The sequence below is a fragment of the Prionailurus bengalensis genome, chromosome A3 (assembly GCF_016509475.1).
Source record: "Prionailurus bengalensis isolate Pbe53 chromosome A3, Fcat_Pben_1.1_paternal_pri, whole genome shotgun sequence".
NCBI lineage: Eukaryota > Metazoa > Chordata > Mammalia > Carnivora > Felidae > Prionailurus > Prionailurus bengalensis.
In genome coordinates this window covers 13,998,035-14,025,687 of record NC_057354.1, presented here as the reverse complement: position 1 = coordinate 14,025,687, position 27,653 = coordinate 13,998,035, and the positions used below count along the sequence as shown (strand labels likewise).

Here is a 27,653-nt window from a genome sequence, read left to right as displayed (position 1 = left end):
GTGTAAAAATGAGGAAAAAGTGAAACCTGCATGATCATATTGGCAGAAAGAAACTTGGGAAGAAGATATAAGAAATTAATAAAAAGCGACCCGTAGGGACTATCAGACATCCGGGTAAGGGGCAGAGTGCCTTATTTATATATTTCATGCTGTGAATCAGTTACTATAAGACTGTCTTAAAGATCGGGGCGCGCCTGGGTGGCTCAGTCAGTTAAGCGTCTGACTTTGGCCCAGGTCATAGTCTCACGGTTCGTGAGTTCGAGCCCCTCATCGGGCTCTGGGCTGCCAGGTCAGAGCTTGGAGCCTGCTTCGAATTCTGTGTCTCCCTCTATCTCTGCCCCTCCCCCACTCACATATTCTCTCTCTCTCTCTCTCTCTCTCTCTCTCCTTCAGGAGTAAATAAACATTAAAACAATAAAATAAGAAAGAGATCACAGGATCTGTCCAGTGAAACATTTAGGGTCCGAAAAGCAGCCTCTTGTCCAGGGGGTAAACACTGAGGGTCTTTCTGTGGGTTGAGACTTTCTGTGACTTTCAGAATACCCGGGGTGGGGTTGCAGGGTCAGCGATGGGGGGTTCTCTCCTCCTCAGACGCTCGCTGGAGTCCAGAAGGAAGCCTTGGGGTGATGCAGCAGAGTAACCAGAAAGGTGTGGGGGGTGCTGTGGCCACATCCGAGCAGGTGGCCCTGGAGCTCAGTCCTGGATGGTGAGAAAATCCAGGGAAAGCACTCCAGGGGGAGACACAGGAAGTACACAGCTTGCGGGCAAGCAAAGCCTCGGACCTGGAGGGAAACAAGGGGAACCCGGAAAGACTGGAGCTGAGGACAAAGGTCATGGGGTGGGCAGGTAAGGCCCCGGAGGGTGTGGTTGGATCCTTTTGGTTCTGAATTTGGAGTTTTACTGGAGTTGGCATTTGATTCTCAATCCGATGAGAACACACCCGAGAGTTCTAATCGGGAGAGTGGCCTGAGCTGATTTACATTTTTAAAAAATCACCCTGGCTACTGGGGGCGGGGGCGGGGGGGGGCACGGATGGTTTGGAGGGAGAAGGATGGAGGTAGGGTGTCCGGTCAAAAACAACTGGGTTCCTCATAAACTTAAAGGAGACGTTTAAATTTCATTGTATAACCTACACACACAGTTTCCCGCACAAAACTCAAGCGTGCGTCTTGATGCATTGTTACCTAGGATCACACCGGGTAACCACCACTCAGACAAGACGGAAGAGGTTTCCAGGTCCCCAGAAGGCTCCCTCGCGCCCTTCCCGGCCTCTACCCACATTCCACCGCTGTCCGGATTCCTGACCAGTCAGTCTCCCCACGGCGCTTTCAGCCCCGGTCGGTGCCAGCTCAGCGCTGGTGAAGCTATGCCTGCCGGTGACCACCAGAGGGCAGTGCGACCCCACAGCTGGCCGGAGCCAGCAGGTGCCACTTCATTAAAAGGCCTGAAAATGCAGGGCTGCCCTTGAAAAGATTCAGAAAGCACTGCCATCAGGCCGTGCCCATGCTTCAGCGATGGCTTCGACGAAATGGCAGCGCCGTTGACATTGCGTCCAGGCCTAAGACTTGATCCATTGACCTGCCGTGGCCACGATGGGGATCCCAGCAGACAGCTGTGTCTACGCGGAAAGGCAAAGGGACGCGACGGCAGCCACAGCCCTGCGAAGGGCAAGAACAAGCTGTTCCCGTGTTTAGCAATGTGCGTGTGATCAGAGTTAAAGCTGTTTGGGAAAAAATGCCCGGATTTCTTTTTATATCCTGAAGTCCATTCAAGGGCAGTGCTAAGCCAAATACAGCCAGATACGGACTGTAAAATCCAGCAGGGAGTATTTGGCCCCAGATGAAGGACTTGGTAAGCCCTGGCTGTGGGTGAGGTGCCCTTGCAGACCCCACCCCCTACTCCATGGGTAGCCGAGTTGGCAGAGTCCCTGGCCTCTTTGGCCGTGGCCCTCGGATCCTGCCGGCCACCGGGCGTGGTTGAATGAGAAGCTGCAAACGCAAGCCCGGCTTCTGACATCTATTAAGCACCTGCTCTGTCCCAGGCACTGGGCTAAGCAAGCCCTCGACCTGCATTAGCTCGTGCCAGTCTCACCACCGCCCGTGGCCCTGTCTGGAGATGAAGGATCGTGTGGTGATCAGGCCGTGGACACTGGGTTAAATCCCAGTTCTTCCTGTTACTATCTGCGGGAACTTCACCCTCTGGACCTCCCTCTTCAGCTGCAAAACGGGGGTGACAGTAGAACCCACCTCACGGGTCATCGACAGCACCAGATGCACACAGACACGACCAGCACTTGGAACACTGGCTCTCGGACTTTTCTGACTGCGTTCCACAGTGAGAAGTCCATGTTCCATCAGACCGAGGACCGCGTATGGATGTGTACGAGTGTGTGAATACGAATGTGTATGTATCGTGTGTGTCTAAAATAGGTTTCACAAAGCGATGCCCACCCATCCTGTTACATTCCATCCTGTTCTATTTCGCCCTTAAGTGATGCAGGTCACGATGCACTAGATCAATTTCGCTCACAACCCATTGTTTGCAAAATACTAGTTTAGAACAAGGTCTGGCAAACGAAAGCTCATCATCCAATTAACTGCCGTCTTTGTAAGCCCAGTTTTACAGAGGGGGAAACTGAGGCCCAGAGAGGTGTTGTGGCTTGCCCCTGACCTTGCAGCTGGAATGTGGCAGAGCTTGGACCCCAACCCAGCATCTTTGACTGCTAAATTAGTGTTCTTGGGTCAAGGTTGCCCAGTGGCGGCTCACACTTAAAACTTGAGAGATTTAATTCAAGATCTACTTCTCTCCAGGAACAGCGGAGGATTATGCCAATCCTGAGCCTGCGTGCACACGTGGTCAGCCAGAGCCACCCCGCAGCTTCCCCTTTTCACTGAGGCTCCTCGCCAGGCTCGCTGTTTACCACAGTCCCCGCCACACCCTGTTGTCTCCCCACCACACCATTTACCATCACACATGGCAGCTGCTTTTTTTCCATAGTGAAGAGATGCTTTTCTATCAAAAGAGGACGCGTAAAGGAAATTCCCTTCTGCAGAGCGAAGGGATGTCGGTACTCGGTTGTACAAGCTGTCTAGAACCCAGCTGACCTGGCCTTGGACCGGGCCAGGGAGGCAATGGTTTTCCATTAATATCACTCCCCGACGAGAGCCCTGGGCCAGATGGCAAAGCCAAGGGTTTGATCCCAGGCCACGACTCTGGGTGAGAAATGACTTGTTCAGGTTCAACCATGGCTCCTCCTTCTGCTGAACCTTCCCGAATCGAGAGGCTGGAAAGCTGAAAACTTCTGCGGGCTCCCTTACAGCCAGGGGTCTGGAGCACCGAAGTGTCCACAGATCAGTTGCGTTCACAAGAGACGTGTATTTGGTACTGGGTAAGTGTGTGAGTGGGAGAGAAGGGAGGCTGCACCCAGGGCATCCAGCCTGCAGGTGCAGGCCAGAGCAAAGCTGGTGCCGGGCAGGACCCAGGAGCTGGGCAGCTGCTACCAGATGGACAGCAATGCTTCCTGATCCTGCGGGAGGAGCAGCCCGGCTCCTCACCGCCCACCCCGTGGCCAGTCCCTCAGCGCGGCAGCCTCAGTCCTCCCTGCGATCCTGCAGACACTCATGTGTCACATCCAACCAGGGAAGCAGCCAGATTGGGCCCATGGGTTTGGGGTAAGAAATGTATTATGGGAGTTCGACCTTCTACAGGGGTCAGAGGAGTTCAGGAAGTGAAATTCTGAAAAGTGGCACCTGGAGTCACCAGTGAGGCATGTCCGGCCACCAAAGTGAGTCTGCGGACAGGCTCCGGAAGAGAAACCGACTGGGGGGACGCTTGGCCTCTGCAGCCAAGCACCGGGGGTGGGCCAGGTGTCAGAAACGAGACCTGGGCGCAGCACGGAGGACAGCAGCGACACGCTGGAGCCCGAGGGCACACCTGCACCTGTCACCACCTGTAGCCACAGCGACCTTGCAAGAGAAGAGACGGCTGCTCCCCTTCCGCCTTCAAAATCTCACCCAAGTTCCTCTTTTGGTCAATTCCAGCTCCGCACCCTTCAAGGAAAGGGATTCTGGGAAACGTAGTTTCAGCCCCACCAGCTTGACTCAAGTCGCACTACAGACGGGTTTGCTCATGAAACCCTCGCGCTCTACCTGGCTGGGTGAATTCTGCTCTCGACAACTGACCTGACAGAGACTGCGGGCAATTCTGCGGTGGTGGCTATCGATGTTTTTGTCAACCCAAGGCCTTTTGTTTGCACAATTTCCTCCCTTAGGAGCCTGCAGCCGAAGCAACCTGAATCTCACCTTCCCGGCCTTCCTTGCAGTTGCAACGTAAGCATGTGACCTAGACTCAACCAATCAGATACAGCCAGCTGCAGACTCGGCCAATCAAATACCCTCCAAATGGTATTTGCATTTAGGCCCAGGGCAACCTGGGTTTACCCGATCCAGATGACGAAGCCATGGAATTCTGCAAAGTGCATTCGGAAGTGCGGGATGCAATCTAGCAAGGAGGCAGACGGGACATGCCCCATGTCAGTGGTGACAGTTGTAATGTCTGGGCCCAGTGACAGTGACGGGAACGTCCTGCCATGTAACCTGGACGTTGTTTGTGGCTGTGCACTCTCCTAGCCAGTCTCTCTGGCCCTCCCTCCTGGAGATCTGTGAATCACATAATGCCCTTTTATAAACTCCTTTCCTGCTCAGATTACGTAGAGTGTTGTTTGCAACTAAAAACCTGACCACATTTAGGGGCGCCTGGGTGGCTCAGTCAGTTAAGCCTCTGACTCTTGGTTTTGGCTCAGGTCATGATCTCATGGTTCATGAGTTCGAGCCCCACATCAGGCTCTGTGTTAACAGCTCGGAGCATGGAGCCTGCTTCGGATTCTGTGTCTCCCTCTCTCTCTGCCTCGACCCCATTCACGCTCTCTCTCTCTCTCTCTCTCTCTCTCTCTCTCTCTCAAAAATAAATAAATGTTAAATACAACAACAACCCAATGCCCTGAACCCTTGAGTCTCAGTTTCCCAAGCTGCACTAGGAGCAGAACAATCCCCACCTCGTGGACAGTTGAGGGGAGTCAGGTTAAGGGGGCCCAGAAGGCATTTTGTAAACTGACCACGGTGCCCCAGACACTGGGGCAGTTTCATTCGATGGGTCACGGTGCTCATTCGGGAAGCAGGTGGTCCAGTTTGAACCCTGGCTCTGGCACTGACCTGCTATGTGACTGTGGGCAAGTCGCATTCCCCGTCCTGCCCCATGGAGTGATCAGAAGACCTAAAGATTACAGCACGGGAAACCTCAGCTCTCAGGGCTCAGCATGGGGGTGGGGGTGGGGGTGGGGGTGAGCCTGCCCCAGTGATGCTGGAAGGTACATGGGTGATCTTTGCTTCCCTGGATTAAAGAAAGTAAATAATAATGTCGATGGTGTCCCCATGTGCCCTGGTATGAAAGTTGAAGTCTGGAAAACATTTCTCTGTTTGAAACACAACTCTGATTAATGCCACTCAATTGTAAATTTAAAAACGGTTAAAAGGGCAGGAGGCGCCCGGGTGGCTCAGTCAGTTCGGCGTCTGACTCCGGATTTCAGCTCAGGTCGTGATCTCACAAACCGTGAGATCAGGCCCCGTGCTGGGCTCTGCACTGACATCAGGGACGGAGCCTACGTGAGATTCTCGTCTCCCTCTTTCTCTGCCCCTCCCCCACTTGTGCCTGTGTGTGCACTCTGTCAAAAATAAACATTTTTTTAAATGGTTAAAAGGGCAACGTTTGTTGTATTTTACTTTTTTTTAAAGAAATCAATAATGTACTATACCAAAAATCATTGAATTACACACTTCAAGTGGGTAGATCGTCCGGTATGTGAATTGCAACTCAATAAAGCTGTTAAACCGCCCACATGGCTTCCCGTCCCTTTTGGAGCACGGTGCAAACCCCAACGTCTCTCCCTGTCTCCCTCTCTGAGCTCATCGCCCCCCGCCCCCACCTGGGATCCCTCCATTCTGGCCTCCCTGGCCGGCCTTCCCTCCCCGCAAGAGGCCGGGTCCCCGCCTCAGGCCTCTTGCGTGCCTTCTTCCTTCTGCCCGGGATGTTAGCAGCTCTCGGCTCTGCTGCGACGTAGGATCACTAAGCAGCCTTCCGTGACAGACGCCCAAGCCCCACCTCCGGGAGTGGGAGGTCGTTATTCCGGGAGTGCAGATAGGGTCTCACCAGTCACCGGTTTATTTCACATCTTGCCGGGTGCTTCTAATGATCTGCCAGCATTAACGACCGCTGCCCTCGTCGTCACGGCTCGGTACCCCTCCTTCAGGTTTCTGCTCGCCGTCCAGCTCCCTGGGGGGGCCGTGCCCAATCACACCCTGCCTCCCTTACTCACCTGATGCAACACCGTCCCGCCTAGGACTGCATCATATGCGTATTTGCTTCCCGTGGAGAGTGTCAGAGGGAGGAGGAGAGAGGCCGTTCAGCGCTGTGTCCTCAGTGCTTAGTTCATGCCGTGTCCGGGGAAGCAGCTGTCACCCGAATGAACTTTGGCCCAGCTTCTCTCTGTCCCCGGTGGTCCAGCTCGGGCTCTGTGGGGCTGCAGTTCTAGGCGGCGGCCACCAGGTGGCGAGAGTGCCCAATCGCGTTCCAGGCCGCGGCAGCAGGCCCTGCCCCCACGCCAGGCCCCTGGTCAAAGTAGCGAGGGCCATGGCCGTGGCGGACCCCACTGTGTCCTCCTCCTTCTCCTTTGTAGATTCAAAGTCATCGGGCATCGGCAGACACTCGACCGGGACTAAAGCCGGAGAGGAAGGCCCTGCAGCCCTGTCCTCCCAAGTCCTCCTCCTCTAGCCTAGCCACTCACAGACCCTCTAGTGCGGCCTCGGGGACCCCGGGGCCACTGTTTGGGGACCGAGGACCCGTGCACTGGAGGCTGTGACATGCACGGTCTTCTTACATCCCAGGGTCACGTGTCCACAGGGGAACAAAGGGGCCCCAGACCTGAGCCTTAGGGAACAAAGCCCGAGGCCTCAGGTTAAGTAAAAAAGAAAAACAACACAGCAGGTCGGGGGTCAGGTGCTGCCCGTTTCTGTTCCAAAAGGAAGGAAACCTGCCTCCCCGCGAGGGTCTGTAAATACAGACTGAGGGATGCGGAGGAGGGGGCCCTGGGAGAGCCAGCGAGGCTGGGAGCACACCCGTGGTTTTTCAAATTTGAGGCATGGACCTAGCCCCATAAATAGCAAATTCAACATTTTTTTTAAGGCACCGGTTTCTCTACCGCTGAGTAAGCCATGTTATCCTCTGGTGTCTCTCCTCTCTGGGAGGCTGCAGCCGTGACCGCTGGGGGCAGGGTCCGGGGGCCGAGGTGTCCCTGCTCAAATGTCACCCCAACTCTAGGAGCTCTGTGTCCTTCCAAGCTCTCGGGACACAGCAGTGACCGGATCAGCCTTCCCCTCACAGAGCTCACGTTTGAGTGGGAAGTCATAAATATGTATGAACTTTGCTCAAGGACATGAAAACCAGGAAGAGACAGAGGATAATCGGGGGAGGGGAGTGGCTGCTTCAAGAGGTGACGTCTGAAAGCTGATGCCAGCGACAGAGGGTGTGCCAGGCCAAGGGCACAGCAAGTGCAAGGGCCCCGGGGGCCGAGGCTGGAGGCAGCTTGCTGGAGCTAAAAAATGGGGCGACAGTGCGGTCCTGCTCACAGTCTCCGCCTCTTCCCCTAAAGGGGGCTGTGTCCCCCGCCCCTCTGTGGACTTCAAATGATAAGGGAGGGTGCCCATCCGTGCCCAATGAAAGGAAGCCAAACAAATTTTTAACTCAAAAAAAGACAATGCCCATTTACTAGAAAGAGCACTTTAATAGGAGTCCAATTAGAGTCTTTCACCAGCTCCATGGCCTTGAGCTACTTTTTTTTTTTAATACTTATTTTGAAAGAGAGAGAAACAGAGAGAGATACTAAGGGCAAAGAAGGGAGGGGCAGAGAAAGAGAGAGAATCCCAAGCAGGCTCTGCACTGTCAACGCAGCGCCCGATACAGAGCTCGAACTCACCAACTGACTTGAGCTGAATTCAAGAGCCAGGCGCCTAACCAACTGAGCCATCCAGGAGCCCCTGAGCTAGTTACTTCTTTGGGCCTATTTCTAGACAAACCCATGGCGGGTGACATTAGGATGGTGAACAGCCCCTTCTGGCTTGGCTTACGCCACACGAACGCAGTGGGCCACAGACCCCGGGACGTCCGGTGCCCTCTACACCGAAGGAGCAGCCACACCCCCACCTTGCGGCTCGTCAGCCACGCGAAGCTCACAGCGTCTTCGTACCCACTGGTCCCCGTCTGGGACGCTCACCCAACTCATCTTCCCGCAGCCAAGCTCTTCGTTCTGACCTGGGGTCAAAGGTCACCTCCAAAGACAAGCCCAGAACAGTCCCAGTGGAGAGCGGCCACCTGTCAGCCCTCGGTCCTTTGAACATATCCCCGTCGTGTTCCTTCCACAGCAGTGGTCAGCGCACGGCCTGCGGCTTGACTCCAGCCCATTCCCTGCTTTGGTATGGCCTGTGAGCTGAGAATGGGGTTTACACTTTTAAATGGTTGAACAAGAAACATCTTGTGACCCAGGACAGTTAAATGACCGGGGTGTCCCTGAGCAGAGCGGGGGGGTCACACGCTCCCCAGGGAGCTCGCCTAAGCTCAGGCCCGCCATCCAAGCCACAGAAAGACCGTCGCCTCCCCTCTCGCTGTCTTGCTAAGACTGGTCAGGATTTCCCGCTCGTTTCTCGGTCTCTGTCAGTAAATTCCAAGGAGCCGGGGCTTCCCGGGAAAAACGCCCACCGGGGGCCCTTAACTTCCAGTGTGCCCGCCGCCCGTGGGGATCCTTCCTGTGCTCTCACGGCCCCAACTCCTGTGCTGGGGCGTGCGAATCGGACACGGCCATCCCGACCGAATGGAAAACTGCGAAGTTGAGGACGACCGAGCCATTTTTCCAAACAGTTTAATTAAAAAAAGGTAAAGAATCTGAAAAAACCGGGGGGAGGGGTGGAACCCAAAAAAGCACACCGTGGGAGTGCACTGGCTCAGTCACAAAGAAACGCCGTCATCGAAAAAGATATTTAAGTTTAATACAAATTTTATACAAAGAAAATGTGAAAAAATACTTCCATATGCTAAAAGCAATTAGGCTTCGCAAATAAGGCCAGCTAGGCTATTTTTTTTTTTTTGACACCTGCAATTCACAAATGTTCTTTCTCTCTTCTTCTTCTATACTCTCTTTTTAGTTCTTCTCTAATATGTATGGGGAACTAGCTGGAAACTGTACAATTCACATCCTCTTATCAACAATGAAGAGAAAGTAAACAGGACTAAAATATACAACAGAATGTACTGGAATGATACCGTACAGTTAATTTTCTCATATACATACATCACCTTTTTGCTTTGTTCAATGCGTTTTGTTCGACACAACATACAAAATGGTACTACCGTATACGTAGTGTGACAGGGAGCGTGGCCGGTGTCTGGCATTCTCTCCCACTGCCTTTGTTTCATGCTTCCATAAAAACGTAAAATCCCATCGTATAAATAATACATACATGCTTCATCCCGGACTCCCATGTCCTCTGCGTGCATCCTGCCTTTGAGTTTCTCACTTCCGAGAGGCACAGCATCTCTTACCAAGTATGTGTGAGTGTGTGTAAAAGGAACCACAAAGCAAAGAAAAGACTTCTCTCTGTTCCAGAGCTTAGGACGCCTAACACTTTCTCTGCTCTCTTCGGCCGAGCTGAGCGGGGCTTGCTTCTTCTGTGTATCTTCTGTAAACAAGGACCTGATTTCTTCCCTTTTCGAGTAGTCATTGCCGAAATCACACAAAATAAACTAGCTTCTCCCTGTCCTTCGGGGCCAGAGAGCTTGCATTTTATAACACAGTAACGTAGTATTGGAAAGGGGCCAATGGCTTGACGTGATGTGCCCGCGACGGCACAGATTCTGTGCCGAAAACTCCTGATTCCAATGTGCTGCATACAGACGTATGAATGAAAACGGCTCACTTTCCCCCGGGGCGTCCAAGGACGAGGGCCTGTGTGCCACGGCGATCCTGGGGCCTAGTCACCATGCCACAGGGACAGCCAGGCTGACCAACCATCCCTCCTCCTCCAACGTCAAAACATTCCTTTTGTGGTTGGGTGTTTCTTGTTTTTTTAATCGTTTTTCTTTTTCTTTCTTCTTCTTTTTTTTTTTTTTTTTATAAGTTAAAGTCAATACAAATATAAAAAGGGGAAGGTCCTCTAGGTTCAATGACATCCACAAATTGTACATTATTTACATCTAAAGCATAGATTTCGTGTGGGTCAAACAGTCCTCAGTCACTGCTAATGCCGGACGCACTGTAGTGTGGGCTGCCCTCCGTGTCGAGGGCCAAGGCCAAGTCGGGGTGTCTGGAATTCTCAAGTCTGAAGGAGGCTCTCCTGTCTCAGGTTTCCTTGCCGCTTCCTGTTGCCCTGGTGTCTGGTTTCTTTTTCCTCCACGGGGTGGGTGGCTTGTGTCGCGACTTGTCCCTAGTCCCAGAAGGTGTCCAGCCGAGACTCTTTCGGGAGGAGGCTCTTCGAACTGGCACTGGTGTTGTGCTCGGAGCGTGTGGATCCTCGCTTCTCGTCGCTGCTGCCCCAGCAACTAGACTTACTGCCCCGGGAATGGTCTGTGGAGGAGAAGCAACAAGAAGCGACGTTGAGCCTTCCCGCCACCTCCACCGCAGCAGAGCCACCCGGCCCCCTGCCCCGCGGCTCCCCTCCGGGCGGCCTCCCGCCGCCTCCCAGCGCGCGTGGGTCTCTAGAGCACAACTCTACGGCCGGTTAGACAAACCCAAGGGCATCACATCACAGAGAATCGAGATGGGTGATGAGGGCACCGAAGTGCCCAGGGAGGCACCTCTCACGCGGTACCTGGAACCGCAGACCCGCGGCCATGACAGAAGGACACCAAGCACTCAGGTGCTTCTGTGTCCACGCCGGATGCTGGAAAAAGGCACCAAAATGTGGCGATATTTTTCCTTCCTCATATTAGAATTTCTTCAGTCAATTTACAGACAACTCGAAAAGCAGACCTATAACCAAACCACCTAAGGGAGAGGATCACAGAGGAGGAAGAAGAGGAGGAAGAGGAGGAAGAGAAGGAAGAGGAGGAGGAGGAGGAGGAGGAGGAGGAGGAGGAGGGAGAGGCCAGAATGGTTATGTCCGGCTGGACACACACACACCCACGGACTCCCATCAGGGACAGGCTGCAGGGTCCCTGGAGGATACAGAACCAGAGTTAAGACCCAGGACAGCTTCAAGGACGCGTGACCACAAAAAGCTCAACAGTGGCTGAGAAGATCCGAGGCAGGTGAAGGAAGAGGCAGAGGAGGGAGTCCGTAAGCTGCCACGCAGCTCAGCTCAGGCCAGCACGGGTGACGGCAAGGGACCCGTCAGCCTGCCAAGGCCCCATCAAGCCTGGGATCATCTGCCAAGTTCAGAGAGGCTGGGATGAAATTTTGTTTTTAAGTTTCTGGAGGTGGGATGGTAATAGTCAAAGAAGCCAACGGTCAAGCTCGGGGACAGAATCAGAGTGAGAAAGGGACCAGATCAGAGCCGGGGAGTGCCATTTCTTACCGCCTGGTACCAAGGAACGTGTACACTTAGTCACGTGTTCCTGTTTTGGAAGACAAGTGGCAAAGAGAGAGAGAAAAGTCTAAAGTGATGTGTTCATTCAGGAGACTTCTCTATGGCCATTTGCATCAGTGACCAAAAGGGGGCAGTATTCTGGCAGGCAGTCCTGAATCCACCTCCTCTTCCTGGTTCTTCCCTACCCGTGAAGCCTACGCGGATGGTTCTTCTCGAAGGTCTCTGGGAAGCGGTGCGCTTGGTCATCGTCCAACAGGACAAAAATCCCACAACGGTGCAGTCAGGTGAAGGCAGACACCGGGCCTGAGCTCAGCACGGCACCTGCACCACGGACCGGGCCGGCCACCGGCCACGGGACCTGGGCCCTCACGCAGACGGGACAAGGGGCACTGGCTGGTTCGGCCAACCACCGCAGGGGAGAATCGGGACCTCTATGGACAAGGCCAAGGCTGATCCCTTCCACGAAGCACACCGTACACTCTGGCTCCCGTCTCCTACCGCGGTTTTCAGCGGCCACGAGAGGCCCCGCTGAGAAGCGCGGAGGGCAGAGCGAGACGCGCCGCTCACAACGACAGCAGAAAACAAGACGACGACGCACGCACGCACAGCACGAGGCTTCCGCGGGTCCCGGCCCCGTCGGTGAGGCGGGGCCATACTTCCCCTTCTGGGCTGGGTAGCCGGGGCATGGCCGGGGCGCAGGCGGGTTGCTTGCCACACAGCTGCCGTGGGCTGAAGAGACGCGGCCCCGGCAGCCTCGGTGTCCGTCAGGGAGCTCAGGTCGCCACAAGCCAGGCACCCGCTAGGCATTCAGCACCGTTAGCCCTATTCTCTCCGCGCCACTCTCCGACCCGACGCCCTCACAGCGACGAGGGCTTCTTGTCCTAATGGGCATTTTTAAACCACGAACGGAGGGGTCACTGGACGCAGCGCTGCATTACAGGCGGGAAGCGAGGTACCCGATGGCGCCAAAGCAACTCTGTAGGCCAGATTCTTCAGCATGTTGGAAATGCAATTCTCAGAACCACCAGCTCTGCCAACAGCCTAATCCGACCAGCAAAACCAGAGGTGCGAGAACCACACTAAGGCGGGAAACAGCACCCAAGGAATCCGGATTCTTCTGGGGGAATGAAAACTCCTCTACCGCCAAGCCTGACGGAGGACAAGGCCGGGAGGGGAGGGCAAGGAAGGTGCCGCGGTGAGGACTGAGGAAGGGGCTACAGATGACGTATCGAGTGACCAACGTCCTCAGCCACGATGATGGGACCGCAACAAGTAACGTCTGGAAACGAAGAGCCAGGTATTAGGGATATGAAAGGAGTTTCAATAAAATAAGGGGTACGGTGAAGAGCTTGGTGGGGAAATCACGCAAGGTACGACAAGAGAAGGAAACAGAAACTCCAGGAGAGAGCACAGCCGTGCCAGAACGGAACCGTCATCACGGCACTCGGTGGGCCGGGCAACGCACGGCACGCTCAGGATGGCGGGCACCCGGACTGAAGTTCTCCGGCTTGGCCCACTGCCGAGCGTGGGGCGGTTAAGGGTCCGAAGCGCCTGTTCTCAACCTCGAGGAAGGGAAGTCACAGCGAAGCAGAGGGCGGTCTCAACACGGTCAGGGTGGGGGTGCGGGGGGGGGGGGGGGGGGGGGGACCGCCGAGAGAGGGGTCCACAGTCGCTGTCGCTAGCGCTCAAATCCAGAACTAAAGCATGAGTGTTGTCCTTGACCCATGGAACCTCCAGAGCACAGAAATGGTGATATCCATCATTTGGGAGGAAGGGGAGAAGAGCGGTCATCAGTGACCCCAACCCTCACCTTCATAAACCAGAAGTCAGCAAGCAAGGTCTAAAACGAACGCTCAGAAATAGGACAACAGGGAAATACGTTATTTGTAAGGAAGGAGGGAAGTACCACAGACATCACTGGGGACAGGGCCTAGGAACTGTCTCTATACTATAACTATACGCATGTTTTACTTTGAAATCTTAAAACTATTATTTACTTGGGGGGGGGGGCCCACACAGAGAGAGAGAGAGAAAGGGAGAGAGAGACAATCCCAGGCCGACTCCACGTTATCAGCACAGAGCCCGATGTGAGGTTTGAACTCAGAAACCATGAGATCGTGACCTGAGCATGAATGGAGTCAGATGCTTACCCGACTGAGCCACCCAAGCGCCCCTAACATCTTAAAAGACAAGCAAATAGCAAGGAGGCACGTACCCCCACGGAACCTTTCTCCCACCCCCAGACTCCTCACCACACCCTTCCGGCACCAGTAGGCACGGAGAACCCCGGTGTGTCCAAAGCCCTCTTTCCTCCACAAGGTTTCATCTGCACGGTCACCAACATCAAGAGCTGGCGGAAGTTAGACGTACGAGGAGTTTGAAGAGGACAGCGAACGAGTCAGCGTTTTTGCTCTGACACAACTACCGGCTTGGGTGGGAAACAGAGGAAGGGGGAAGACAGAGGACACCGTCCTGACTGGGCCCCGGGCACCTCCGTCTCCCTCCTGCTCACACTCTGGGCTGTCGTGGCAACACTTCCTGGAAAACGCTCCCTCTCCCCCAGTTTCTGACAGGGAGCACCATGGTGCTCCCCCTTGGCTAATATGCCTTCCGTCCCGCCTCGTCCCGAGTCGGAAACGCGGACGCCTCCTGAATGCGGTCCCGGATGCACCTCTTGCTTTCGCCAAGACCCGTAGAGAAGGTCCCTCCTGCTGAGGACACCCTGGGATTCTAACCTTGTCTCTTTGCGAGACAAGGTCTCAAAACACCATTTCGAATTTAAAAAGGTCCGCGGTTATTCAGGGCTTAGGGCTCGGTGGTGACCGGACCGAACGAGTCTTATGGACACGTCTGCCTGGGCTGGGGAAGGAGGCAGGGCAGCCTGGAGGCCGTGCCGTTGGTTCAATATGGTGGCCACTAGCTCCGCGATGCTATTTAAATAAAGTAATATAAAATGTTAATATATATAATATATATATATAATATATATATATAATATATATAATAATATAATATAAAATGTTCCTCAGTTACGTCAGCCACAGTTCAAGGGTCCGACAGCCATGTGTGCAGGCGGCTACCACAGGGAACAGGGCGTATACAGAACCACGCCATCACTGCAGAATGTTCTAGGGGAGAGCACCGCTCTAGGGGCAGATGCAGGGTGTCAAGGAAAGAAGCTGGAAGCGCAGGAGGATATTTAAATGCCTAGGGAAGGAAGCAGCTGAACACGACATCTGGCTACGACAGAGGCTGGATACGGAAAGGCCGGCGAGGCTGGAGGAAGGCGTGGAGGAGGCCTGGGTGCTGGAAGGGGAGGCAGGGCCTGGCTGCGCTCCCTGGAAGGAACAGGCAATGCCATGTGCGGTCAGTGACATTGGAGGGATGGGCTGGGAGGTTTGAAACCGAGAACTGCGGAAGCTGCCCTTGTGGAGAGTGCAAACAGAGGCTGAAATGCAACAAATTTGGTAAGATGACCAGGCAGATGGAAATGTGTGCTTCTGAGGTCAGCGGTCAAGATCAGTGTGTGTGATAGAATGAGTGTGTCCCGAGTGATCTTCTCCGGCTGAGCTCCAATGCTGGCTGCAGGGGAGTTAAGACATAGATGGCTGGGGTCTGAGCAAGGCAAGGTTTTGCCAAATGGACATGTGGAGAAAACCAGAAGGTGTGGGAGACTGGGTTCCATTAGCGAGGGTGCTGCTGGGATGAGCCGTGGAAACCAAGCTGGGGAAGCAGGGAGGTGAGGAAAGGAAACAGTTAGTAGATCTGGAAGCAGGGGCAGCGGGGAGAAGCCACATCTACAGCCCTGACTTTCCCCAGACATCGGTGCCTTATTAGCTGAGCCACACAAAACAGCCAACCGTTTTTGACTCACGATTTCCTAGGGGTCAACTTAAGTATTCCCAACGCAGCGGGTGAGAGCACGTGTGGGGTCAGAGAATTCTGGACTGAAGTCCAGGCTCCAGTAGTTAAGTCACTGAGTTACTTGTGCATGTAACTTAACTTCTCTGGGCCTCAACGTCCTCGTCTGCATAATGGGAACAGTAACTTCTCTCACCGAAGTTGGGAATAAACACAATGAAGTGTCCAACCGCTTCATGCTCTTCTCCTAAGCACCCATTAAATGCTCTTCTGACTTCCCTTAAAGCTCCAGAAGACAGGGGCGCCTGGGTGGCTCAGTCGGTTGAGCGTCCGACTTCGGCTTCAGGTCATGATCTTGTGGTCCGTGAGTTTGAGCCCCGTGTCGGGCTCTGTGCTGACCGCTCAGAGCCTGGAGCCTGTTTCGGATGCTGTGACTCCCTCTCTCTCTGACCCTCCCCCGTTCGTGCTCTGTCTCTCTCTGTCTCCAAAATAAACGTTAAAAAAAAATTTTTTTTTAAGTTCCAGAAGACAGGAGTTGTCTGCCTTGTTCACCCCTAAATCCTCAGCCCTAGCACAGGACCTGGTCCCAGAGACACTCAACAAACTCTCACACGCCTCCAACCCTCTGCGAAAAGCCTAGCGCGATGCATCCTCCAAGAACCAAAAGCGGAATTCAGGATCTTGCCCTCCCTCCCTTCCCCGATCCCGCCCTCTCCCTGTCCCCGCCCCCCCATCCTGTCACCCAGGGACTCCTCCAAGATTATTTTCTCTGCCTCCACCCAACCAGTACCAAGTCACCAACATCTTCTGCCCCTGGGCTAGGGAATACCTCGTCACCGAGAAGTGCAATAGGGCAGATCTCCCAGCCAGCGTCCTGTCTGCAGTCCCCCTGGATGAGACAGATTCCATACTGCACGCCGCCCTCCAAAGTTCCCAGCTCCGTGCTTATCCCACCTGGCTGCTCAAAACCTCAACAGCGCCCCCTGTCGGAAGTCATGGTCCCCCTACCCTGGGCCTCGCTCACACCACCTGGGCAATTCTGACCTGTCCACAACCTTCCTACAGCCTGTGTATTCCAGGTTTTTACTCTCAACTCATTTTAAACTTCAATAAGAAAGGAATTGTATATCGCTACCTAGATCGCGGGCAGAAAATCCAAAATCCTCACCACAGATAGAGGGCAGCTCTACAAATACACATAATGAAAACCAAACCGTAGACTTAAGGTCCAGGTAAGCCTTTGCGAAAAGGAGAAACTAGAAAATATCAAAGAGATGTGCAAGGCATCTTAGCGCTAAACTGAACTGTTCTCAGAGATTTAGTCAGGGGACTGAAGGCAAGGGAGAGGTAGGTTTTCAATAGGCGATTCAATCGTATTTAATGCCAAGTTCTCATTCTCCCTCAAGTCAGCTCCTGCTACTCCCTCTTAGCCCCGCCCTCCATCTGAATCCCAGTCTCCACCCCCTGGGGAAACCGTCCCCACCTATGCAAACAAAGGACATCAACTTCTTCCTTGGCGCACTTAATACAGAGACAGGAAATAAAATTTTCGGCTTTCAGCTTAAGGGAATCATCCAAAGGAGAAAAAGATCCTCGAGCTAAGGGACCTTCAAGTAAGCAAATTGTCCTCAACGGGGGCACCCTCTTTGAACCCTCTGGAATCACCCAAAACTCAGAAGGATGCAGGAAAATGACCCTTTGGGTGAGAACACAGGGTAGCCCAAACCCCACGTAAGAGGAAAAAACTAAAAATTTCAGTCTCAGAAAACAGCCCAAACAGCCTACTGGGTTATTCCCCAAGAAGAAAGGTTTCTACAGAAACATCATCCACCTAAAAAGTTTCTTTTCCCTAAAGGCTCAAGTGCCCTCATCCATTAACTGCGGATGCTGGGACCTCAGGAACAGAGTTCCAGATGGTTTAATTTACTGTGGTCATTTTCCTGAGGGCAGAAGAAATGCCCGAGCTACATGCACACCTCTACCCCACCCCAGGTCAGCAATAGAACCCTCTTTTATGTGGGACCCCCATAAATAAAACAAATGGAGGTAAATACTGATCAGTTTGGAGGGTGCCTGAAAGCTACCTTGCCCAGCCACTCCCTCGCCCCCCCCACAATGACCTGCCCGGGGCACCCCCAAAGATCCCTAAGGATCCACAGTGGTTGGAAAACCACTGCCATAAACCCTTAAAGATCTCCCTGAGAAAATGGCTTCCCCTCTGCCCGTGAGGAATGTGAGAGCACCGTTCACCCACCAGGGGGCAACATACCAGAGCCTTGGTTGGAGCCTAAGAGAATGGAGGAGGGCGTCTCCCTGGAGCCAGAAAGGTCGAGGGTCTAAAAATACAAAAAGAGAGAGATGGACACAAGGCACGGGGGCCAATGTAGCCCCCCAGGGAAGCCCAGGGATCCATGGGGGTGCTCATCACTGCCCCCAAGGCACCTTTGTGCCCTCTGCCTGGTATGCTCAGGCAGGGGAGGCCAGGTCAGCTGGGGTGGCCCTACACTACTGTGCTCTGTCTCCCAGAATGAAGAGGGTGGAACACAGCAATGGGGTGCGCCCTTACTCAACTCTACAGCCTTAGCTTCTAGAACATTCACTGTGCCCTCAACTTCCTTCACTGACCTACCTACCGTCCAGATTCGTGCCACATCCAAAAAGGAGGTATATTACTTCAAAACTATGTCAGCTAGCTTTCATTTCACATTAACCTCTTACCAGGCTATACTGTCAATGAAATCAAAGGGTTTTGATGGCATAAGAACTTAATTCTTCTCCTAAGACACACTGAAATAAATGCATGATGACTACGCATGTAAAACATGATCAATGTGCCACCGAAAATACCTTCTGCAGACGACCCATGTTGCATATGCCACACACTGGGAAGTAGGGGGTGCGACCTTTCCTGGCCAATATGGCGGCTACTAGCACCGTGTGACTGCCTGTATTTGAATTAATTAAATAAAATGTCAAAGTGCGAGAGTCTCTGCTCACACCAACCCTCCAAGGGCTCAACAGCCACGTGTGGCTAGTGGATACCATACTGGGCAGAGCAGACACAGAACACTCCCATCATCACAGAAGGTTCTACTGGACAACGCTGTGATAGGCTTTGAGAGTCCCCAGAGAGCAGCTGCCGAATCACACGAATGTCAACTCGGGCTCCGCGTCGCTCTGTCCCTGCCCACATGCCCACTGGTGAAAAGGAGGCCTGCTAAGCCTGTCACCCCCACCAGCAGTCTGACTGCCCCACCTCGAAGACAGACCTCCCACAACATGGGACTTGCAGAGGAGACAGGCATGGGGACAGGTCCTGAGACGCCACCTGGCCCTAAGTGTTGGTGTCACTGGCCAAAGGCGAGCAGCTTACTCACCGAGCCGCTGTCCTTGCTTTTCTCCGTGGAAGGCTCCTTGTCTTTCGAGGTGCTGGCGGCATCCGTAGGGGCCGCCTGTGTGCCAGAAGTCTTGTTTAGTGTTTCTGTGTTTACCTCGGCGTCTGCTTCCTGCTGAGGAGCAGTAGCTGGGGGGGAACGGAAGAGAGAAGGCACGTATAAGCTGAGGGCCACGGCTTCCAGAACCACAGGAAGCCGCGCACTGCACGAGGCCACGCCATCGCTCGGAACAACTCTGACCCGACCGCTGTCTGTAACAGAGGCACCTCTGCTCAGCCCCACCCAGGAGAACAGGCCCAAAGTGGCCAGGACTCCAAAGTTTTCCAGAAGCTGAAATTCCAGACACTGTGTGAAAATATGCGAATTTTTAGTAGTTCATTAATTCAAGTTTTGTTAAGTCATCCCAGACCCAAAAGCATGGCGGGAGAACAAATGAAGCCCATCGGCAGGGCCAGCCTGGAATCGGGGATCTAGAATTACTCATTTCACAATTTCTAATTTTAGATCGATTTTATCCCCGTAGACTTCCTTCCTTCCGAGGCAGGGCTGGGAAACCCATGTGAAAAACGACACGATGGCAAAGACAGAGTCTATGGAGATGGTAGGAGCTTGGACAAACTGAAAAAGAGCATTTGAGAGGAATTTCAGAAGGACGGACATTATAATGCCACAAAGAAAGGAAAACTGAAGGACATTTTGGCCATCTTGTCATAACAACAACAATGGGTCATCAGACACACTACAGAACATAGGAGAATTTAACTCTACCGCTAGAAGAGATTTAAAGTAGCCATTAGGAAGACATCTCCCTGAAGGACAAAGGACCCAACAACGTATAGTTCAATACTGCCTTTTTAAAATAATGAAATACACAAGATCTCTCTAGAGCGAGAGCTGGCAAACCAGTGCTACCTGTTTTTGTGAATAAAGTTTTACTGGAACAAAGCCTTGCCCACCACTTACACCTTGTCTATGATTGTCCTCTCCCTAAATCAGTACAGTAGAGCAGCTTCAACAAATCGTAAATTATTTATCCCCTGGACCTTCACAGAAAGCATTTGCCAACTCCTGGCCGCTGGAGTGCTTCTCAATCGTGGTCACCTATCACCTTCCAACTTTTGCCAGGGTGAAAGACACACTGCCTGGTCGTATTATTCATGTTTTGTTTTGTTTTTTTTAACGTTTTACTTATTTTTGAGAGAGAGACAGTGAGACAGAGAGTGAGCAGGGGAGCGGCAGAGAGAGGGAGACACAGAATCTGAAGCAGGCTCCAGGCTCCAAGCTGTCAGCACAGACACTGACAGCACAGGGCTCCATCCTGTGAACAGTGAGATCATGACCTGAGCTGATATCGGACACTTAACTGCCTGAGCCACCCAGGTGCCCCTATTTATGTAATTTTAAATTAAATTCTTCAAAATGGAAAGTAATAAACTAATAAAGCTAATACTGTTTGTCAGAAATACAAGCTAACTGTAAAAACTGTTGATTTCGGCTCAGGTCATGATCTCGGCTCAGGTCATGATCTCGCGAGGCATGGGACGAGCCGTGAGTCGGGCTCTGTGTTGACCGCACGAAACCTGCTTGGGAGTCTCTCTCTCTCTGCCCCTCCACCGCTCGTGCCCGCAAACATATTCTCTCTCTCTCGAAATAAACCAACTTAAAAAAAATAATTAAAGAGCAGGATTTCTCAGTATCAGTACGACTGACATTTAGGGCCAGATCATTCTTCCGCACGGGGGCGGGAGGGGGGCCGGTCTGGCGCACCGCGCGGGGTTCGGCAGCAGCATCCCTGGCCTCCGCCCTCCGGAGGCCGGCGGCCCGCCCCTCGGTGAGGATGACCACACACGTCTGTGGTCACTGCCGGTGTCTCGGGGTGGGGACCAAAATCACCGCACCGAGAACCACTGCCACATGAAACGACGGTCCGGCAAGTAACAGAACGAGGCCCCACGTTCACAACAGCCGTGCCTCGAGCGTCTGCCGGGCGCGCGCACGCTGCCCGCTCGTGCGCGACGGTCACGGTCGTCCGGCGAGACCCGCCAGGGCAGGCCCCGCGTGGCCGTACCTGACTGCGTACAGGACTTCATGTGCTCGGGCCAGTGGGCCTGCTGGCAGGGGTAGTCGCAGTAGCTGGTGTTCCAACAGCAGTAGAAGATGGCCTCCTTCTTGCAGTTGGCGCACCACTGCTTCTTCTTGGTCTCGTCCACCGCCTGCTGCTTCTCCAGCTCCAGCTGCTTCTTCACCTCGGCGATGAGCCGGTCCCGCTCCTGCTCCAGGCTCTGCCGCATCTCCGCCATGGTCAGCTCTGCCGGGCGAGGGGAGAGGACATCGGCTGCATCACTGGTCCCCCCACCCCCCGCCCGGGGCTTGGAGACTTTCACACCAGATCGGAAAGGGAGTCCAGGACGGGGATTCCAACAGACACGGGTGCGGGTCCTGGCTCGGAGGGGGCTCAGCTGTGCGACGCCCCCCCCCCCCCCCCGCCCCCCAGGCGAGTAACCTAGCCTCGCCGAGCCCCAATATCTGCATCTGTAAAGCAAGCATTCGTCACGTGATCAGACAGAGCTGCGCGGGAGAACGCCAGGCGCCTAGCCCGCAGGAAGCCGGAGCCCCACGGGGATCCTGGGGGAAGTCCTCGAATAAACCCGTGACCCAATTTCCACGAAGCCCACTCTGAGTTTTGTCACCAGCATGGACTTTTCTAGCAACCAAATACTACAAGGCACCTCGTGTTGCACCCTGGATCAACTCACTTCACCTTCATACTAATCCTGGGAGACCAGCTCTAACCGACTGTTCCTTTCGGGGGCGCCCAGGCCACTCAGTCAGCCAAGTGTCGGACTCTTGCTTGCCACTCAGGTCATGATCGCATGGTTCCTGAGTTCGAGCCCCATGTGGGGATCCCTGCTTGGGATTCCTCACCCCTGCCCCCCCCCCCACTTCTCTCTCTCCAAAATAAATAAATAAGCTTTAAAAAGGGGCGCCTGGGTGGCGCAGTCGGTTAAGCGTCCGATTTCAGCCAGGTCGCAATCTCGCGGTCCGTGGGTTCGAGCCCCGCGTCAGGCTCTGGGCTGATGGCTCAGAGCCTGGAGCCTGCTTCCGATTCTGTGTCTCCCTCTCTCTCTGCCCCTCCCCTGTTCATGCTCTGTCTCTCTCTGTCCCAAAAATAAATAAACGTTGAAAAAAAAAATTTAAAAAAAAAAAAAGCTTTAAAAAAAAAAATCCCTTTCATAGATGAGGAAACTGAGGCATACAGCCAATAAGGGCACAGCTGGCACTAGAGCTCAGACACACTTTCTATTCGGTGAGCTCAGTGGCCATGGACTAAATCTACCAGACAGGGCGTTGTGACTCGCTCTGACCGATCAACTACCAAAGTGCTCAGTCCACTGAGGCTTCGCTAATTTCACTTCAGATAGGAAGGTTTCCATGCCATTCACCCCGGGGGTGGGGGTGGCCTGCACACCAAAAGAAAAGTAAATGATCCCGCTAAAATTTGTTAAGATTCTCTTACTGAAAATTACAAACAAAAACAAAACAACAAGCACACATGCACACGTCTAAAAAAAAAACACCAGGAAAAGAAAATCACCCCCTTGCACTCGTGTTAGACGCCAGCTTTCTGTCCCTTTAACTAGAAGCCTGCAGACCATGGGCACGTTCTGGCCAGCCCACAGGTACTTTTTTTTTTTTTTTTTTTTCCCCAAACATGCAGCTAATTATTTCAAAATGAAGAGATTCTGGGGTGTCTGGGCGGCTCAGTGGGTTGAGCGTCCGACTTTGGCTCAGGTCATGATCTCACGGTTTGTGAGTTTGAGCCCCAAAAGTCGGGCTCTGTGCTGACAGCTCGGAGCCTGGAGCCTGCTTCGGATTCTGGGTCTCCCTCTCTCTCTGCCGCTCCCCTACTTGTGCTCTGTCTCTGTCTCAAAAATAAATAAATGTAAAAAAAAAATTTTTTTTTTTAATGGAGAGATCCTGCATAAAAGTAACAAGCAGCCACAACAACCGAATAAACTTCCTGCGTGGCAACAAGCGGAGAAGCAGAGGGCTCCCTCCTCCCAAGGACGGCCTCCTAAGGTTAAGTTTGCGATACACGATTTCAACGTGTGTCACCTGTGACAGGGGGCACACCTGGGCCTGCCCCCGTGACGAGGGAGACACGATGGCCTCCAGCATTCTGGCTCTGAGGCTGACACTACATGAGGGTCTCAAGGGAAGTGCTCTACCTTTGGGGGGAAAGCCTTTCACAACAGGGACACACAACGGTAGGCCGAAACAGCACTCAGTCTGCACCAACCAGCAAAGTAGCTTTCTCCGCAGTGCGGGCCACACACCAAGTGTTTGAGAATCTGTGAAAATGCCCAATATTCCGTGGTTCGGAGGGAAGGTCTGGACCCAGAGTGCCCACGCCCGAATCGCAGCTGTGTAACTCTGAGCAACCTCCTCAACATGTCTGTGCCCCACTTGCTTTTACCTAAAAACGGGGATAACAGAGCTCTTCACCAGAAGGGTTTCCGTGAGAATCTGGATCCGTGGCAAAGTACTTAAAACGGTTGCTGAGTCAGAGCTCAGTAAACAGGAACAGCTACGGCTGTTGCTGCTGCTACTCCTACTGCTGATGTTGGTTATTTTGAAAAGAAAAGACGAAGGAACCCACCCCCACAACACCTGCTCTTACACCTCGTGTCCACTGGTTAGACTCTCCAGGATTCTGTGGTCTCCCCAGCAGCGGGACATCACATCCCCAAGCCTACTTTTGACTCCATTCACGCAGGCACCTGCCTCCAGAGCTGCGGAGAAGTTCACACCCAAAAGCGCCCTCGGCACAGGCCAGTTCACCAGGACTTACCCAAGTTGTGCTTCATTTCCGAGAGTTCCTGTTGGTGCAGCCACTGCAGCTTCTCGATCTCGATCCTCAGCCTGCGAATCTGGAACGAGGGAGAGTAAGACTCTTAGAAGGCGGGTCTGGATGGCGTTCACCGACAGGGCTCACCCGCTGGAAGAGTCAACGCCACGCGGTCAAGTGAGGCGTAAGCAGCTGGACGCTGCAGTCCAGAGAGGTGGGCACCAGTGGGTTGTCCCAAATTCAAAAGGAACTCTGCTTCCGAAAACGAAATGCAGCTGACCCTTGAACAACGTGGGAGTGGGAACCGGGGCACCCACAGGCCATGCCGTCAAAAAATCTACATGTAACCTGGACTCTCCAAAAACTTAACAGCCTACTGTTGACCAGGAAGCCTTCCCCAAAAACACAAACAGCTGAACACAGATGTTGTGTGTATTAGACAATGTATTCTTACGATTAGGTAAGTTCGAGAAAAGAAAATGTTAAGAAAATCACAAGGTAGAGAAAATGCATTTTACAGTACTATACTATATAAAAACTCCACATAAAATGGACAAGCACAGTTCAAACCCGCTTTTCAAGGGTCAACTATAGAAGTTGTCTGTCTTTTCCAAGAAATCCCAGCTCCAGAAAAAGCCACTTAAAGTAAAAACAAGGCGGGAGGAGGGTGCCTGGCTGGCTTATAGTTGCTAGAGCATCCAACTTTTGATCTTGGGTTGTAAGTTCAAGTCCCATGTTGAGCACAGAGTTTACTTTAAAAATGAATGAATGAATAAAGTAAAAACAAGGAACAGATTTTCATAATAAATAAAAAAAAATAATAATAACAAATAAATGAAAGGCTTGATTAGAAGTTTGGTCCTTGGGAATGCAAGCTGGTGCAGCGACTCTAGAAAACAGTATGGAGGTTCCTCAAAAAACTAAAAATAGAGGGGCGCCTGGGTGGCTCAGTCGGTTAAACGTCCGGCTTCAGCTCAGGTCATGATCTAGCGGTCCGTGGGTTCGAGCCCCACGTCAGGCTCTGGGCTGATGGCTTGAGCCTGGAGCCTGCTTCCGATTCTGTGTCTCCCTCTCTCTCTGCCCCTCCCCCGTTCATGCTCTGTCTCTCTCTGTCTCAAAAATAAATAAATGTTTAAAAAAAAAAATTAGAAAAAACTAAAAATAGAACTACCCTACGACCCAGCAATTGTACTACTAGGCATTTATCCATGGGATACAGGTGTGCTGTTTTGAAGGGACACATGCACCCCCATGTTTATAGCAGCACTATCGACAATAGCCAAAGGATGGAAAGAGCCCTAATGTCCATCGATGGATGAATGGATAAAGAAGATGCGGTGTATACACACACACACACACACACACACACACACACACACACACACACACACAATGGAGTATTACTCAGCAACCAAAAAGAATGAAATCTTGCCATTTGCAACTATGTGGATAGAACTGGAGGGTATTATGCTAAGCGAAATTAGTAAGAGAGAGGCAATTATCATATGACTTCCCTCATATGAGGACTTTAAGAGACAAAGCAGATGAGCGTAAGGGAAGGGAAACAAAAATAATATAAAAACAGGGCGGGGGACAAAACAGAAGAGACTCATAAATATGGAGAACAAACTGAGGGTTACTGGAGGGGTTGTGGGAGGGGGGATAGGCTGAATAGGTCAGGGGCACTAAGGAATCTACTCCTGAAATCATTGTTGCACTATGTGCTAACTAATCTGGATGTAAATTTTAAAAAATAAAAAATAAAATTAAAAAAAAAAAGAAATTTGGTCTTAAAAAAGTGAAACTAAAGCAAATAATGTTAGCTGTGTTTGATCTCTTACCTAACTTTTTTTTTTTAATTTTTTTTTAACGTTTATTTATTTATTTTTTTTTTTTTTAATTTTTTTTCAACGTTTATTTATTTTTGGGACAGAGAGAGACACAGCATGAACGGGGGAGGGGCAGAGAGAGAGGGAGACACAGAGTCGGAAACAGGCTCCAGGCTCTGAGCCATCAGCCCAGAGCCCGACGCGGGGCTCGAACTCACAGACCGCGAGATCGTGACCTGGCTGAAGTCGGACGCTTAACCGACTGCGCCACCCAGGCGCCCCACGTTTATTTATTTTTGAGACAGAGAGAGACAGAGCATGAACAGCAGAGGGGCAGAGAGAGAGGGAGACACAGAATCTGAAACAGGCTCCAGGCTCTGAGCTGTCAGCACAGAGCCCGACGCGGGGCTCGAACCCACGGACTGCGAGATCATGACCTGAGCCGACGTCAGCTGCTCAACCGACCGAGCCACCCAGGCGCCCCTCTTACCTAACATTGTAGATGGAATCTATAGTTATTCACCTGAAACTCCAAAGCCTAACATCTCTGGAAACCAAAGGGTAATTTTGGAGGGAGGAGTTAAATTCATTTGGAGGGGAAAAATAAACCCCGCCTGAACGTGGGCCCTATTTACAGTGTTTGATAACCACAGTGGCTCTCCACCTCGGTGACTTTGTCCTCCCCGCTCCCTCTGCGACACTGCAGACTTCTGAGGCTGTCACAATGGAGGGGTGCTACTGCCAATAGGGTAGAAGCCAGGGACCTGCCAAGCACCCTACGATGGACAAGACAGCCCCCATAACAGAGAATCATCTGGCAGAAATGTCAGAAGTGCCGAGGTGGAGAAACCCTCATTTGTGTGAACAAGCATATTTCACAGCAGAAATGTTGTACTGTTTGCGGCGGGTAGCTGCATATTACCTTTTCAAGTTCTGAAAAATTCTGGCACACATCTGGACCCCAAGGTTTCAAGTGAGACGTTACGGATCTGTGTTTTCAACCACATACCAATCCTTGGTCTCATCATAGAGATGGTCACGTGAGCAAAATATCCCGGGAACTCACTGATTTCCTTCCGGACCTCTCTCAAAGCTTTATATGCACATTGTTCTCTGCTGAAGGCCTATTAGGACACCTTCCTGGGGGAGATTTTCTCTTCTTCTGAGTGCCGGCCCTCACAGGTCAGTGGCTTGCATGGAATGTCCCTGTCTCCAACATCACTGTCGATGACCTCAAGAAGTTCTTTCACTTGTCATTTCACCTGGTGACCCTTCCGCACCTGGCTTACAATGAATTAGCCTAGCCTAAGAAGTCAGTTCAAAGAGAGCTGTTTTTACAAGTGGTCACTTCCTAAGTGGACATTTTCATGTTTTAACCGCTTTATTCCCTAGGCAACCACACAATTGTGGAGGTTTTCAGTATGCAAATCCTAAGACAACAAGTATCCCTTGGATAAAAATGTCCAAACTTACAGAGAGCCAGGAGACAATTATACATGGGGCCAAAGGAACTGATTGATCTCAGGTTTCACTAGGGGGTTAACTCAGGCTCCAGTATTGGCCGTTTGACTAGAAGTGAACTGATCACACAAAGCTGTGTGTATCCTCACCACAGAGCCAGCCTTGTGACTAAGTAAAGAAACGCCCTTCCCAACAAACACAATCAGCAGAGCGCCCTGGAGGGACTTCCAGAGAAGCAGCTTCCTGGCACCATTTTACAGCAGCCCGTATAACATTCTTAGCAAATAAGGAATGTGTCATCTCTGACCTCGGCTATTGTGCTCCCAGTAGTGTTTTTAGAAAGATCATTGTAGATTTCTGTCATCGTTCCTTTTATTGCATCCATCATCTGAAAGATAAAAACAGAAACAATTCAGGTGATCGCTTCCCTGAGGCTTTTCTAGATGAAATACATCTAAAACCTACCCAATACAAAGCAGTTGTCAACAGGGGGCAATTCTGTCCCTCACAGGACATTTGGCACTTGTGGTTGTCATGACTGATTGGGGGGGGCGGGGGGGCTGGGGAAGCAGACTATTGGCATCTGCTGGGTGCAGGCCAAGGATGAGCTACATATGCTATGTAGACAGAA

General features: G+C 52.3%; 1 protein-coding gene across 46 annotated transcripts in view; it reads right to left on the bottom strand.

The window, feature by feature from the left end:
- Positions 1-8,948: 8,948 nt before the first annotated feature.
- ZMYND8 (zinc finger MYND-type containing 8) overlaps positions 8,949-27,653 on the bottom strand; it is a 123,986-nt gene continuing 105,281 nt past the window's right edge. For 27 of the 46 annotated variants that reach the window (XM_043553761.1, XM_043553767.1, XM_043553785.1 and 24 more), the window contains 5 exons: positions 27,330-27,410; positions 23,736-23,814; positions 20,952-21,191; positions 18,866-19,011; positions 8,949-10,666 (listed from right to left, as the gene is read on the bottom strand). In XM_043553761.1, coding sequence (XP_043409696.1) covers positions 10,442-10,666; positions 18,866-19,011; positions 20,952-21,191; positions 23,736-23,814; positions 27,330-27,410 — 771 coding nt within the window. In that variant the 3' untranslated portion in view covers positions 8,949-10,441. Of the gene's footprint in view, positions 10,667-17,757; positions 17,825-18,865; positions 19,012-20,951; positions 21,192-23,735; positions 23,815-27,329; positions 27,411-27,653 lie in introns of all 46 variants that reach the window. The other 19 variants (XM_043553769.1, XM_043553763.1, XM_043553788.1 and 16 more) reach the window with 1 other exon arrangement.